The sequence below is a fragment of the Bombina bombina genome, chromosome 1, assembly GCF_027579735.1.
Source record: "Bombina bombina isolate aBomBom1 chromosome 1, aBomBom1.pri, whole genome shotgun sequence".
Taxonomy (NCBI): Eukaryota; Metazoa; Chordata; class Amphibia; order Anura; family Bombinatoridae; genus Bombina; species Bombina bombina.
In genome coordinates this window covers 111,299,080-111,316,719 of record NC_069499.1, presented here as the reverse complement: position 1 = coordinate 111,316,719, position 17,640 = coordinate 111,299,080, and the positions used below count along the sequence as shown (strand labels likewise).

The 17,640-nt window shown below is 37.2% G+C and overlaps 1 protein-coding gene across 1 annotated transcript in view; it reads right to left on the bottom strand.

Annotated features, from left to right (window-relative positions):
• The window catches only part of KCNK10 (potassium two pore domain channel subfamily K member 10), a 135,678-nt gene extending 127,989 nt beyond the window's left edge, over positions 1-7,689 (bottom strand). The window contains exon 1 of the mRNA XM_053689419.1: positions 7,389-7,689. Coding sequence (XP_053545394.1) covers positions 7,389-7,649 — 261 coding nt within the window. The 5' untranslated portion in view covers positions 7,650-7,689. The remainder of the gene's footprint in view (positions 1-7,388) is intronic.
• Between the last annotated feature and the right edge of the window lie 9,951 nt (positions 7,690-17,640).

Genomic DNA, 17,640 nt, shown 5'->3' with positions numbered 1-17,640 from the left:
GTTCTTTATTGTCTCTCAGGGGTAACGCTGCAAATCTGATGCGGTCTGCATCATCTTGTGTATAGTTAAATACAGTTGCACCAGGGATATCATTGTCCATGTCCATATCTATGTCTGCCATAGTAACAAATGTTTCCACAAACCACAGTGTAGTACACCCAAAGTAACGTGCTGGAGTGGTCGAGTAGTAAATATGAAAACTTATTCTATCTTCAATTACTTGGGACGGCGATGGGGACGAATGTGGCCCCATCGTATGCCAATTTGTATACGGCAGAATTTGAGCAATACTATACAAATCTTTTCCAACATTCGAGTATCACCTTTTCTCGTCGATACATAGACGATTTGTTTATGATATGGGATGGCCCATCAACAGATCTGCAGTTGTGGTTTCAGCAGCTAAATCAGGTCCTTCCCAATCTCCAATTTAAAATACATTCTAGTAGAGAAATGGTAGATTTTTTGGACTTAAGAATTTATAAACGGGAGAATCAACTGCTCACAACTCTATTTCGAAAGAAACGGACAGGAATTACCAACATGCTCTAACCCAAGTATCAAAACCTATAGTAGGCTATTGACTGAACAAGTAGAGACTGTTTGCTCTAAAACCAAAGAACATTGCAGAAATAATCTATCTACAGAGGAAACAAAAGCCTTAAAGGATTTGAGCAACAACAAAGATATCATTTTCCGTGAAGCGGATAAGGGGGGAGCAGTGGTGTTGTTAGATTACAAATATTACCAAGAAGCTTTGACCCAACTCAACGTTGCCATTACCTACAGACAACTCCCTGGGGACCCTATATAGAAATACAAGAAAGAGGTTGATGCATCTTTACAACACGCACTAGCTGACGGTCAGATTGATTCTCAACTACTGGCCTATTTGACAGTACAATTCCCTCTTACTCCAGTGTTCTATACACTACCCAAAGTGCACAAGCACGCAACTTTACCTCCTGGGAGGCCTATCGTATCGGCTATTGGCTCTCTGTTACAGCCTATAGCCACTTTTCTGGATTCCTTGTTGCAACCCATGGTTAAGAATATGCCTTCCTTCCTGCTTGATTCGATGGCTCTAATAAAGGAACTCAAAAATCTTACCACACTTAAGGGCACTGAGCTGCTAGTCACCCTGGACGTAGTTAGCCTTTATACGGTGATACCACACAACCAAAGTTTATAAGCCATATTCAATCATCTGTGTAGATACCCCTACATAGGTCCGGATATCGAATGGATTTTGGAGCTTCTAAATTTCTGTCTTAGTATGAACTATTTTCTTTTTGAAAACTTATTCTATCTTCAATTACTTGGGACGGCTATGGGGTCGAATGTGGCCCCATCATACGCCAATTTGTATATGGCAGAATTTGAGCAATACTATACAAATCTTTTCCAACATTCGAGTATCACCTTTTTTCGTCGATACATAGACAATTTGTTTATGATATGGGATGGCCCATCAACAGATCTGCAGTTGTGGTTTCAGCAGCTAAATCAGGTCCTTCCCAATCTCCAATTTAAAATACATTCTAGTGGAGAAATGGTAAATTTTTTGGACTTAAGAATTTATAAACGGGAGAATCAACTGCTCACAACTCTATTTCGTAAAGAAACGGACAGGAATTCACTACTACAAGCCACTAGCTGTCATCCTCCTGCTTTAAAGAGAGCCCTCCCTTTATCACAATTCAAGCGGATAGTTCGAAATAACAGTGACCCGGCTCAAGCAAAGCAACATCTCTTAGAGATGAAGAAGAGGTTTTTACAACGTGGTTATGATGAAATACATATTGACAACCAACTAAAAAGATTCTGGGATCTGCAAAAAGAGGAAGCCTTGTCCACTCAAATCTGCAGGCCGCTGGACAATAGGTTGTCTTATCTTACAACCTATACGGTGGACAAGAAAGATTATCCAGCAGCAATAAGAAAAAATTGGGAAAATGTCAGTACTGATACTACCCTACCTTTTACCAAGATGGGACCTCCAAGAGTTGGATTTAGAAGGTCTAAATCGATACGGGACACTCTGGTTAAAGTGGATCCAGTGGAGAGTTATAAGAGTACTACATGGCTAAATCCGCCAAAATGGGGATGCTATAGGTGTCTTGGATGCACTACATGTAGTGGCCTTAGTAACACCAAAACATTTATGCATCCACATACTAACAAGAGATGTACTATTAGACACAGGGTTACATGCACCACAGAATTCATTGTATACCTGTTGCATTGTCCTTGTTGACTGTTTTATGTAGGGAAAACAGTTGATAATCTCCGCACCCGCATGGCCAACCATCGTGCAGCTATTAGACTGGCAATCCGTAAAAAGGAATCTGACCAGCCGGTTGCTAGACACTTCGCGCAGGCTGGCCATGTGGTTTCGGACCTTAGATATACTATCATTGACCATGTCCTGAGGTTAAATAGAGGGGGAGACAGAGCCAAACTGTTGTTACAAAAGGAGTCGAAATGGATATTCACTTTAAATACCCTTGCTCCCAAAGGTTTGAATGCCAACTTAGATTGGCACTGTTTCCTCTAATATTGTTCATATTAGGTATTATATTACAACTTAGAATAGGTACCTAAGTCAGACAGTAGCACTAGTAAAATAAGTAAAAATTAAACAAACATTTTTTACTATTCTGTGTAGTGACCATATATTTGTAGGTACTATTGTATTCATTGTATTTATTGAACTTTTGCTTAGGATCATTGTCAGTATTCTTAGTATAAGATGTTGAAATTGCTGATATTACTATGTTCTGCTGTGATACTTTACAATGATCTTTAAGGTTGTAACTCCCTGATTTTACATGCTCTGTTATGCTTTGACACTGAAGTATACTGTGTGGCATTATTCGCTAATGTCTGTACTTGTACATGTCGGACCTGAGTAGTGGTGCGGACAGGACGCCATGGGCACTTCCGGTTGATCGTAGGTGTTGGTGGAGGGTAAGTAAGTTAGTATATTTATAGGAGGTTGTTACATTATTGTGTAAGGGTCTGAGGACGGGGCTAGTCACCCACGAAACATCACCTAATGTTGTATTATTAAATACTTGTTCATTAAGACCCAGAGAGTGCGTCCTTTATTCCTCCACACATATATATATATATATATATATATATATATATATATGTATAGATATATATTTTTATTTACAAAAGATGCATTAGATATATATAGAAATATATATATATTAAAATAAAATAAACATTGGAATGTAAAATTTTTATAACTACCTTTGGATTAGCGCTGTAGGTTTAACTCCTGTCGGATTAACGTGCGAGCAATAACTGCTTACTTCTGGGGGTGTTTGCGCACAAGCGAAAGCGCTAAATAGCTTGCAATGTGTCCCTTAATGAATTATATGTATGAGAAGTGGTAATCCTTTTCCATGCCTGAATTGCAACAATTATAAAGTGTGATGTCTGCTTTTTTTGATTTGTGAGTTAATTTCCTATAGTACCCCCTGGCTGTGTGCTATTGTCACTTTATTTGTGTTAAAGGGGCAATAAACATTATTTTACACATTAGTTGTGTAGACTCACCCTAGTTTACTTGTTTCATCTGTTTGTTTTGCACATTCATTAGATTTTATTGCTATTCTATGGGACATATGTATCAAGCTCCGTAAAGACCACTGCTCCATAACCTGTCCGCCTGCTCTGAGGCCTCGGACAGAAATGATTGACACCCCCTGGTTGATTGACAACCCCTGCTAGCAGCCGATTGGCCGGAAATCTGCAGGGGGCGGTATTGGTGAACTGCTGGTGCAATGATAAATGCTGAGAGCGTATGCTGTCGGCATTTTTCGATTATAAATAGGCCTCAATATCTCATTGTAGCTGTGGCCATTTCTCAACTCAATTTTTAATTTTTTTATTTATTTATTTCTATAAAGCTGATGACCTTCAAAAGCAATAGCACCTGCACCGTAGTCTCAAGTGGATGTACAAAATGTATTAATTTCTCTATAATGTTTACAATGGTGCTACATAAAAAAAACTAAAACTTTTATCTAATTTCCAATTACTAATTAGTCCAAACATGTCGTTCTAAAATGTTGTTATTTTGTAAGGGGGAGTGATGCTAAATGTGTAACCATAAAGTTTTGGTCACAAAATGTAGAACAGAATGACTATTTAATAGGGCAGTGCTATGAAAAAGATAAAAACAACAGAATTTTTCAGTGCTCATTTTGTGTGACAAGTTTTGAAAACGCATTATTTAAATTGTAATTTCTACCTATTTATTAAGTGCTGGAGTCGGCAATATTATCAATTGCTTTTATAGACCTGTGTAAAAAGCTCTTAATCTCAAACCTCCCAATATTTTCATATCACAAGGCTGGGGCAGTCTGGCCAGTCCATAGGCAACGTTTGAGCAGTCAGAGAAGAGCTGAGAAATCCAGGATAGAATTTGAATGGTCCCAGGTAATGTTTGATAATTTCCAGGCAGTTTAAAGGGACAGTCAACACCAGAATTTTTGTTGTTTAAAAAGATAGATGATCCCTTTATTACCAATTCCCCAGTTTTCCATAAACAACACTGTTATATTAATAGACTTTTTAAATCTGTGATTAACTTGTATCTAAGCATCTGCAAACTGCCCCCTTACTTCAGTTCTTTTGTTTTGTTCTTTGCTATATATTTAATAGTAGAGATTAACTCTATTCATGGGGATTTGGCTATTTAGGGAACCATTACTAGGGACATAAGTGTTTATGATAGTAGCCTTAGAATCACACTTAAAGGGACATGAAACCCAAAAATGTTGTTTCATGATTTAGACAGAACATACAATTTTAAACAACTTTGCAATTTACATCTATTATTTAATTTTCTTGCTTCTCTTGCTATCCTTTGCTGAAAAGTTTATCTAGGTGAGCTCAAGAGCAGCAAATAACCTAGGTTCTAGCTGCTGATTGGTGGCTGCATAGATATAGATATATATATATATATATATAAATATATATATACACAGTATATATACAGAGAGAAATGCACTAACAGGAACGAACAACTGGTTCAATACTATTGTTACCCTGTTCTTTGGCGATTTACCACCTGGGTGTAGCTTTGTAGCCCAGTAATGCTTTTCACAGGGTAGAACTTTCCTGTAGTATATCAGTCTGATCCCGCCTATTACGGTCAGTCCAGCACCAAAATACCAGGCAATTCATCTCTGAACAAGGAACACAGCAACCCCAGATGATCGTTTCGGCCTTCATTGGGCCTCGTCGGTGAGGTGTAGCCATATTCCTCTAAGCACACTGAGCAAGGAGTCCATGTCTGGTTGCCCCTTTTTCCCATAAGGAGACTAAATACATACAGAGAGAATCTGCACCCAGGTGGTAAATCACCAGATAACAGGCTAACAATGGTATTGAGCCGGTTGTTTATTCCTGTGAGTGTGCTTCTCTCTGTGTATATTTAGTCTCCCTATGGGAAAAAGGGGAAACCAGATGTGGACTCCTTGCTCAGTGTGCTTAGAGGAATATGGCTACATCTCACTGACGAGGCCCAATGAAGGCCTAAACGATCATCTGGGGTTGCTGTGTTCCTTGTTCAGAGAGGAATTGCCTGGTATTTCAGCGCTGGACTGACCGTAATAGGCGGGGAAAAACTGATATACTACAGGAAAGTTCTACTCTGTGAAAAGCATTACTGGGCTAAAAAGCTGCACCCAGATGGTAAATCACCATAGAACAGGCTAACAATAGTATTGAGCCGGTTGTTCGTTCCTGTGAGTGTACTTCTCTGTGTGTGTGTATATATATATATATATATACAGTATATATATATATATATATATATATATATATATATATATATATATATATATATATATATTATTGTAGGGGCAGGGAGAGGGTGTAGTCCTGTGTTATAATCTATACACAAATGGTTAAAATTATTTACCTTATTCAAAGGATTATTGGTGCAGCCCTCAAAATAACTTTTAACCTTTAAAAAAGAGAGATAAATGAAAGAGGTATGATTAAACTTCTTTCCTAAAGTAAGGGAAATCAGCACTCTTTTAGCATTAAACCACAAGTTCTTTTATTGTTCATATACATGCATCTCCCAGACACAAGTGAATTCCCATGTGAAATTGGAACCAATATATCTATACATATAAGTACATCTACGTGCTTTTTTTTAACCATTTACTTATACACTTTACACATAAGTGCAATACTAAACATGTCCCTTTAAGACCTTATAGCATATTTAAATAGACACATATCGTCCATTGCTCCTACCGGATTGTTAACCTCAGTTCTTAAGCAAGGTTAGTTCATCATCCAAAAAGGATAACATTTATAAAGTATATTGGGATTGTCCATCCTGTGTGTTTTAACAAAACATAGCAGTTATATTCAAACTGGATTGAGCCAATTCCCAGCTCCCTTAACACACTCTGACATGTTGCTTCCAATGGGATGTTACAAACTTTGCTTGCAGGCTTACAAAGTACAGCCAGTGACCGCAGTACACAACTGCTCTTAAAGTCAAGCTGCACCTGCTAGCCTTCCTCCTCTTACCCGATCAGCGGTTACTCAGACCTTCAGTAGCTTAGATCTCCAAAAATCTCCGCTCTCATGATAAACAGTCTCCCTGCTTCTAACACATGCAGGTCATGCAGGTCTTTCCAGAGTGCTCTTAGGTTTGATGTCTCCGCCCTCTGCTCACTGCAACCAGGTGTAGTGTTTCCAAGCAGGCATATGATGCATTATGTATAACTGACCCTTGGTTGTACACATTGCAGGGTTGGTCAGCAAATTTTCTAAATGAAGCCCCAGTCTAGACAACCTGCACTTTTCTTGTGTAAATTATATTTAAAAAAAACAAATACTGTTCTGACTGGAATTTATTTTACTAGGCAAATACTATCTGGAGAGTTTTGTTATAGATCATGGACTGCCTTTTATGTGGCAAAAGTAACAGCTGCTGTAAACAAAAATCATAATTCTATAAAGTTTTAGACTGTATCTATAGGTTCATGTGAACAGGGAGAGCGAGGGGGGGGGGTGCTTTAGAGTTTGGTGCCTGCAGACACCTGGGCTGTAAATCCAGCCCTGGGAGACTTTGTGCAACAATTTTTAAGATGCTAACAGCAATAAACATTCATTACTCAGTTGTTAACTCATACTTCAACTGCATTGCTATAACCCATACAAAAAATGAACCATGTAGAATAAATGGAAACTATGTTGATGTTACATTTATTGCTATTTCTATTTTATAATGGAGATTCTGTGAGCGCACAGAAAATATTGTTGTTGTACGTATTTATGAAATCTCTTTATGATATGGTTTATAGATGTTTGTATTTTTTCTTTACATTAAAAGAGTCACTTACCTGAAGCAAGTCATCCAGATCTCGCTGAGTAACACAAGGATGGTCCCGCAGGAAGTCTGCCTTCTCTTGCGCAATAGTGTTTTTCTGGTTGCTTTCAAATGGTTGTTCAAGAGCCCGGAAGACAAGGCCACCACTGACAAGATACACTACAACTACCACAAATATTGCCAGTACAGTCTTCCACTTCATGACAGAGCGCAGGCCGCCGGATGATGTGTTGTCCATTGTGCTTACCACAGTAGCTCGGGAGCAAATAGACATTCTAGGGGTAGGGGTCAGGGATGGGGGGAGAGAGGGTGGAAGGGAGGGTGGAAGGGAGGGGGGCAGGGAAGGGGGCAGGGGTTGGTGGTGCCCGTTTGGTTTTGGATCAGCAGGGGGTGCTGATAATGGAGCGGGCGAGGGCACAGACGATGGCACAGCCACTGAAATTAGAAAAAATGTAACATACAATTACTAATAGCAGATGTAAAGCAATTGTTATGCTTTATTTTGCTGATTTAGTAAAAACTAGCATATGCAGTTATGACAACTTACTCAGAAAGGAAAATAAGTTAAGTTAAGTACTATTATATAAAATATGTATTTTTTAATAAATGTTTATCCTTTAGGAAGCTGCAAAAACATTTAGCACCTATAACAAAAATGTCAGGGGATTCTGTGTAAAAGCATGGACTGTGGGGAGAGGACACTCTATGTCAAAGTTAATATTAATTTAACCAATTCAGGGCTAGATTAGATTATTAGCTCTCAATTTAGTAATACCAGCGTGCTTCCATAGGCTCCAATCCAATGAGAACCTCATTCTGATGTTTTCAGTCACTGAATGAGAACTAGCGCAGCAAAGGGGGTAAGCTGCGCAGTAATGGGAAGAAAATGTAAATATATACAGTATGTATCTGCTTATACATATATATTTACAGGGAACACACAGTTCCTATAGACCGCAATGTAAAGGCACTTTTCAGTGCTGTTTTTTTTCTAACACCCCACACCTGCAACTTTTAACCTCTTAAAACTGCCTCCTGTAGTTATTAAAAAAAAAGATGCTACATTTTTTTTTACTTTAAAGGGTACACTACGTTAAATTTTGGTGGCAGTTGGGGGACAAAATTAACTGACCTTAATTTTCTGAGCGCTAATTGCTACCATGAGCTTACGGTAGCAATAACCAGACACTTGTAATGGCTTTTTATTTATTGCATGCCCGCAAACCGGCAAATTTGCCCGTTTGTGGGCGTGCAATAAATTAGTGCTCCACTTGTAATCTGGCCCTCAGTGTTTGCCCCTAAATCACCTAATTCATATTCTGGCCAAATAAATGATTGGCAGAATTATGTGACTATGGAAATACCATAAGATTATATTGTAAAAGTATAGGGTATGTCAGTGTTAGAATGTGCTGATGACATTCTCATTCAGAGTGTTCGATAGCCAAGAAATAAATCAGTAGATCACAAGACTGTTATGTGATTTCCCATTTTCCTCTCAGCAACTAGTGATAGTATGGGCTCAGGTTGAAAGTAATAGAGAAACCTGTTTTGCCTAAATATTTTCTGCACCATTACAATGGCATCAATTAAATAAAAAAGGGATTTAGTACAAGAGCATGAGGTCTTTTCATGTGCAAGTTCAGATTTTCTTATGCTCATGCTTAGCACATGCATAGATTACACTGGCAATCTTCACAAAAAAGTAGAATCGTCCAACTGAAGTAAGGGCACCTCTGCTGTAGTTAACATTAGCCAAAGAACACAGGATCATTGAAGAAAATATTAAATGGATATTAAGACAATCTTTCGATTAAACTGTATGGGCCAGATTACAAGTGAAGTGGTATTTATTGTTCCTGCCCACGCAAAGTAAGCTTTTTGTGTGCGTCGGGTAGTGCTCGTATCACAAGTTGAAAGTAAACTGTTTTCACTCACACACGAACCCGAGGCGCATAAAAAGACAAACTTTGAATATCGTGTGTGCATTAACATATTCCCCCATGGAAGTCAATGGAGCAAAAAAAGTGTGGGGGGGAAACCTCACACTCGTGCAAACCCGATCGCATATTCTCAAGTGCAGTAACACGACATGAAAATATGAATATTTCACATTCCAATGTTCTTCACATACTGTAGCAGAATATGATCTATATCTTCATACATACATATTTAAACATATATCTGATGGTATTTTGGTACAATATATATCTACACTTATATATCTATATGATTATTTATAGGTATAGATATATACATATATATATATATATATATATATATATATATATATATATATATGAATATCTATTTTAAAATACATAGAAAATATTCTGCCATGTGCAGAACATTGGATTGTGAAATATTTACAGTGAGTACACAGTATAACACTGTATTAAAAATTAATATTGCATAAATATGTTTGTACATGTATTCATCTACTTAACTGCAAAGGGCTCAAATGCACTTATATATGTCTATATATGTATGCATATGTATATAAATGTCTGCAAATACATATATACATATATGAATACATAAATTCACCTATACACACACACATAAACATACATATACATATTTAGACATGTATATGTATGTATCTCTATGTTGAAGCCCTTTGTCTGCATTTTTTTCTAACGCCTCATATCTTTTAGCACTTTTTTGTGCAAATTTTTTTTTATATATTTTCTATTAGATGATGTTATTATGAGTGTAACTGTACTTTGTAATGTATTTGTTATGTGTTTTGTGCTTTGTTGTATCACGAAACAGTTAACCAGAGCTCTGTGGAGGCGGTAATCATTCTAGCGTAATTCACAATTGCGCTCACGCAGTCGCGTTTACTTTTTAACTTGTAATATGAAGGCTACACCCGACACATGCAAACACCCGCGATAAACCCCTTTTCGCTTGCGCGTAACTATTAGCGCGCCACTCGTAATATGGGACTTTGTGCTCTGCTTATTCCTTGTGGTGCAGGCTCACTTATGCAAGCCTGCAAGTTAAGTTATCACCACTGCTACCTGACATCTCTGAGGTAAAGGACTTAAAGGGACATTAAACAATAAATAAATGCTAGATAGAATGATGCATGCAAAGAAAAGATTAGTCTGAGAATAACATGTAGATGTATTTTTTTAAGTTTCATTAGTTGTTTAAATATTGAGAAAATAAGTGTAAAGTTTTAGTGTCTATAAAAGAATAGGAGCTGCCATGTTGTAACTTAGGTTACTTTTTCTGCTGTGACCAGTTAGGGCTAGTTATAAATAGGTGACTAGATGTATAGCTCACATTTTAAGAATAGAATTACAGGAAAAGGGGACAACATAAATAATGAAAGTATATTGCAGATTTTATTTATATATACTGTAAATATATATATATATATATATATATATATATATATATATATAAGTTATCATTTTATATTACCATCTCAAAGTGTTTAATGTCCCTTTAAATAACCGTTACCTTATTCATCCAGAATGTTTTACATATCTTGCTCTGACATGATTGGTTGCAATAGAAGAGGAGACAGCCCTCCACATGCATTTGCTTGATAAACGCATTTGTTCACCAGTCACCCCAAATGAAGGTAAACAGGTTCCCTAGCTGGTAACCTTGTCCACCAACTGCTTGATAAATGGGGCCCTATGTGGGAATGATTTGTATTTACACTAATGCAGTTCTTAAAAAATTCTGGAAATCCTTTAAATCAAATGTCATTATTTAAATGTACCTTCATAAACTTTTATTTACATTTAACAAATTACAAATATATTTTTTTTATCATTTTTTAAAAGGGAGAAAGCACAATTATAACAATTTAATATTTTAATTCAAACTAGAGGCATACGTTGAAGCTCAATATCCTATACAAAATTTTAGATAAGTAAAAAATATATAAAGCTAAAAAAATAGGATGCAAACAAATACGATATACAAACTGAGTCAAAAGCATTAGATGATCCTGCTACGCAGACAGTTTAAATTATACTTTATTATGATTAATTTTCATAACTGGCTTGCAAAGTTTTAAGACTAAACTACTAAGTACTGACACTTATGGAGAATTGATTATTTGCTCCCCTATGCAAAGGATACCTTTCCTAGACCTCAAAAAATATAGACACTAATTAACAGCAGACGTGTCGTACATCAAGGGAAAAAATAAAACATTTCATTGAACTGTAAATTGCTCAGCAGGTATATTATCCAATTATGACTTTCTGCTAAGAATTTGAAAAGGTGACCTTTTTTATGACCCAATGACATTTTAAAAAGAAACTCTATTTAAGATAAAACAATTTAAAAAAAATGCTTGAAAGATTGTTTTCTCATAAATTAATACTGAGATCTTAATATAATATTAGATCAATTATCTTACCTTCTCAGATGTAAAGAAGATTCTTACAAACCATACTTAATAATAAATACAAAAGAACTGAACTAAAGAACAAATAGGAAACATTTAAAAAAAGCACCTAGTCAGCCTGAGATTTTGTAGAAGGTTAGTTATTTGTTACAATAAAGTGTGCAGAAGGAAACAGTGTGGGTCCCAGGGTGATTCAGCTATGGGACTAGAGTGTCTCACACAGAGAGACAGATCCAAACCTTTGGTTCCCAGAAGATTTGGCTGTGTAATCACTATCTAATATCACAGGCTAAACAACTTGCCCAGTTTAAGTATTATTTAACACTTGCCCATACTTATATTTACTGACATGCATAAGAATGTTGGGCACCAAAATCTCAGTTCTGGAAAGAGTTTGTCTGTTTACCACATATTTAAACAACTTGGTCTGTTTATGCACAATGTAATCGGATGGGTGGATTCATGGATGAATGGTTCAGTGCCCACACCTAAGCGTAATAGCTTCTTTGCATAAAAAAAATTAAAAGCTAACAAGTCCCCATAAAACAAGTTGGATACAATGATTTGGACTATGGAATGCATTTTATTCTCAGCCAGAAACATTTGTGGATTTAGACTCACCCATTGGAAATCGGATTTGTACACAGAGCTATGGTAAGGAGAGAAAATCAGAACCTACACAGACAACCCTTCACATTCTAGGTATTATCCATTTAGACCCATCTCATTTCATTGCATACAAGCCTTAAAAACAACTGCTAAACATAAATATAGATAGATAGATGATATATGAAAGATAGATAGATAGATAGATAGATAGATAGATAGATAGATGCAGTATGTAATAGCTATCTTATGCTTTTCTTTATTTTGATTCTTGCAATTTGAAAGGGATAAATAAGGGAAATAGTTTTGGGAGGGAGCTTAAATTTTGGTTGTGGAAAAAAATAAATAAGATAGTATTAAACTAGTTCTTGCTATGGGGGGGATCTTCTGTGCTGAATATTAGTGAAAGAGATATCCATGAGGAGGATTTTGGATAGGGGTCCCATGAATTAGCCCGGTTTTAAAGGTGGGGAGGACTGTGTAGTGTGGGCTCGGGATTAGCCCACTAGAGTTAAAGTTTATATCAGTGAGGGACCAGGTCATGGTTAGGATTAATTGTAGATCTCTGACTTGGTCAGATATAGTTAGGGTCTGATTCTCTAAAGCCCTCTGCTCAGATGAGATTGTCTAAAATGATTCTCTAGCACTGCAAGATCCCACACAAGATTCTAGAAAGGCATTTTGCTGTATCGCTCTACATTTCTGGATGTGAAGTAGAGACAAGCTCAGTATAATATTGTACTGCATGACTTGAGAGTTTTGATGCAATTAACACTTAGGGGCAGATTTATTAAGGGCCGAATACAGGTGTTAAGAAGCAGCGGTCTTAAGACCAATGCTCCTTAACTCGTACGCCTCCTCTGAGGCTACGCACATCAATCTGCCCGATCTCATGCAATCGGGTTGGTTGTCCTCGAATCTACAGGGGGCGGCATTGCACAAGCAGTTCACCAGAACTGCTTGTGCAATGTTAAATGCTGACAGCGTATGCTTCGTAATATCTATTTTATGTTCAATGGATTTAAGTTTTGTATACAGCAGTATATTTAGAGTTGTGATTTTACAAATTCTGATTGTGCTTTAAATGTTTCTGTGTAAATTTATCAAATTAGGATTATACTCTGCATAACAATTTCTGTGTATCTTTTACAAACTGCATTGCACTTACATTGTTTTTCCATTTGAAATAAGCCTGACAATTTCAGAGGACGTCAATACTTTCTGTGGGAGGCAGCTCTCATCTCTCTGGACTTTTTAGATAATTGAGTTCTGTCCTTCTGAAGTATGCACTATATTTTTTAACCAGGTTGCAGAGATTTTGAGAATTGGACCTTTGGAGTTTATTGCCAGTAGGTATGTAGCTTTATTTTGGTGGGCATGGTTAATTAAATCAGACAATCATTTATTTATCCTATGCCCCATAACATTAAATTGTAGACAGCCATGCCATACGAAGCAGGATTGGCTTTAGACTAAAAACTTTGGGTGTGCAAAAACCTAATTATCAAGGGTACACATGGCACTGGTGGGAAACCTCATCTTCCACTACCTTTAGATGTCTTTATTTATTTGTTTGTTTGTTTTTAAATCACCATTCTTCTTCCTTTACCTTTCTCATTGCACTGTGAACTGCACTAGACATGCAAAAAAGGCACCACCCTGCATATTCAGGATAGCTGAATGGGGATACTACAGCAATTATTGTGATGCATTTGACCTACCTAACAACTCCCCTAGAACTGCCACTGTTGCTTTTACACTAGGTGCTATCACTAAAGGCCTGCTCCTACGAAGCAACAGGGTTATAAAGTCTTACATAAAGGGAAATTAAAGGTACAGGAAACCCCAGACATTTTGTTCATGATTCGGATAAAACATACAATTTTAAACAACTTTCAAATCTACTTTTATTATCAAATGTGCTTGATTCTCTTGCTATCCTTTGCTGAAGGAACAGCACTGCACTACTGGCAGATAGCTGAACACATCAGATACTGTCGTATGTTGGATAAACCGGTGACGTTCAGAAATGTGCGGAAATAGACATTTTTGGAGTCGCCAGTGACTTACGGCAGTTCATGAACTGCCGGCGCCAAAATAAAAAACAAAAAAATCTTAAAATGGCCGTAAAAATCTAACCCTTCTCTCAAAAATTAAACCGACACGTTGAAACCCCTATATCCGCCACCCCCCCCACATCCCAACTACTAATAAAAGGGATAAACCCCTAAACCGCTAAACTCCAACATTGCAATCTACCTAATAACCTCTAACATGCCATCCACCCACATCGCAATAAATAATAGAAGTATTAACACCTAACCTGCCAACCCCCCACAAAGAAATCTACCTATTAACACTATTAACCCCATATCTGCCAAACCCCCACATTGTAATCTACCTATTAACACTATTAACCCCTAATCCGCCATCCCCCCACATTGCAAAGTACCTAATTATCCTATTAACCCCTAAACCGCCATCCCCACAACACAAAGTATTAATCTAATCACTAAGCCCCCTAACCTAACACCCTTTAAATTAACATTGAAATAAAAAAATCCTAACATTACATTAAAAAAACAACCTAAGATTAAATGAAAATAAAAAATCTAATATTACAAAAAAAATCTAAGATTACAGAAAAAATAAACAAAATTATCCAAAATAAAAAAATGTAAGCCTAATCTAATACCCGTATAAAAAAAAAGCCCCCCCAAAATATAAACACCCCCTAATCTAACACTAAACTACCAACAGCCCTTAAAAGGGTCTTTTGTAGGGAATTGCCCTGAAGAAATCAGCTCTTTTACATAAAAAATAAAAAATTAACCCCTAACAGTAAACTCCCCACCGACCCAACCAACACCCCAAAATAAAAAAGACCTAATTCTAAAAAAATCTAATCTACCCATTGTCCTTAGAGGGGCATTTGTATGGGCATTGCCCTTAAAAGGGCAATCAGCTATTTTGCTGCCCATTAAAAAATAAAAAAGCCCTAATCCAAAAAAAAAACACCCCCAAAAGAAAAAAAAACACCCTTAACACTAACCCCAAAAATGTACTCACCGTTCCTAAAGTCCGGACATCCATCTTCTTCCAGGTGGAGAAAAGTCTTCATCCAGGCAGATCCATCTTCATCCATCGCGGGACCATCTTCTTGCCAGAGGTGCTGAGCGGTCTTCCGATGCAAGGATCCGGAGCGGTGGTCTTCGTCGGCAGCTTTATTGATGTTAAGCCAATAGCCAAGGATTTTTTAGGGGGATGTTTTTTTTTTTCCAAACAAGCTTTATTGAGATTAAGTATATAACATCACCAGGACAACATTAACGTCGTATTCAAATTAGGACTTTTACATTTATATTCCTTCGTCATGTCTTACATTAAGTTAAATCCTTTAAGTAAATATATATGAGTGTTTCTTAGTGGTCATAAAGATAGAAAGTCCATAGTTGAGGGTTATGGAATTTGGCGGCGCTATACAAATAAATGATAATAATAATAATAATAATAATAGTTATTTTTTATATCACATTTTGTTTTGACAATATTCTTATAATTACTTAAAACAATATCGTTTGGTACGATTATTATTAACACAGCAGGTTGTGTTTGATAACTAAGAGGTAACCTTGGGCTCAATTCTCTCACAACACGGAATTGAGACTTTACGAGTACCTGATGTGGCAACCCTATCGGATAATGGGGAAAGGGCAAGGGAAACAGTGGAGGGGGATGTAGGGAGGTGCAGTAAGAGGGAGTCTTTTTTTTGTTTTATGTAATTGGGGTTAACTTAGGGGATGTTAGGTTAGGAGGTTTAGTGATTAGATTAATACTTTGCATTGTGGGGGGATGGCGGTTTATGAGTTAATAGGGTAATTAGGTACTTTGAGTTGTGGGGGGATGGCGGAATAGGGGTTAATAGATTTAATAGGTAGTTTGTGATGAGTGGGGTTGGCGGATTAGGGGTTAATAGTTTTAATAGGTAGATTGCGTTGTGGGGAGTTGGCAGATTAGGGGTTAATAGTGTTAATAGGTAGATTACGTTGTGGGGGGTGTCGGTTTAGGTGTTAATACTTTATTATTTATTGCGATGTGGGTGGATGGCGGTTTAGAGGTTATTAGGTTTATTAGGTAGATTGCGATGTTGGGGGTTGGCGGTTTATGGGTTTATCACTTTTATTAATAGTTGCGTTGTGGGGGGTTGTCGGATTAGGGGTTAATACTTTAATTAGGTAGTTTGCGATGTGGGGGGTTGGCGGTTTATGGGTTAATCACTTTTATTAGTAGTTGTGATGTTGGGGGTTGGCAGTTTAGGCGTTAATTACTTTTATTAGTAGTTGCGATGTTGGGGGCTGGCTGTTTAGGGGTTTATCAGTTATATTAATAGTTGTGTTGTGGGGGGTTGTCGGATTAGGGGTTAATACTTTTAATATGTAGTTTGCAATGTTGGGGGTTGGCGAATTAGGGGTTAATAGTGTAATAGGTAGATTGCAATGTGGGGGGTTGGTGGATTAGGGGTCAATAGTATTAATAGGTAGATTGCGTTGTGGGGGTTTGCAGATTAGGGGTTAATATTGTAATTAGATACTTTGCATTGTGGGGGTTGGCGAATTAGGGGTTAATAGTGTAATTAGATAATTTGCGATTTTGGGGTTTGCGGATTATGGGTTAATACATTAATTCGTTATTGCGGTGGGGGGGTTAGAGTATACTCAGCACAAGACTTGCTGTGTGGCGAGGTGAATATGGAGTAATTTGTCTCCATTTTTTCTTGCGCTGAATATGTGATACCGACTTGCAGCGCCGGTTCTATGTTAGTTTATGGGAGTAAAAACAGTGCATATGTGATCGGGCTCCTATATAGCCAATCACAAGAGACAAATGTATGCAGGCACCAATCAGCGGCTAGCTCCCACTAGTGTAGGATATGTGCGTATTCAAATTCAACAAAAGAACAAAGCACATTTGAAAATAGAAGTGATTTTAAAAGTGTCTTAAAATGCTTTCCTATCCCTTTAAACATAAAATATATTTCATGCACCTCCCTCTAATCATGGGTGCTGCCACATTGGAACCTAGGTTTCACTGGAAGTATATGAAGGAGAGTTGCTGCACATATGTAAACATGTCAGCACTGAAATGCAGGGAATGATAGATTTAAACAATTGGGTCACACATGATTAGAGGTAGGCTTGGTATCCTATATACAGCGCCGCATATAAATGCAGCACGTATATTTCACCCGTCGCCCGCAATTTATACTCCCATCTGCTAACAT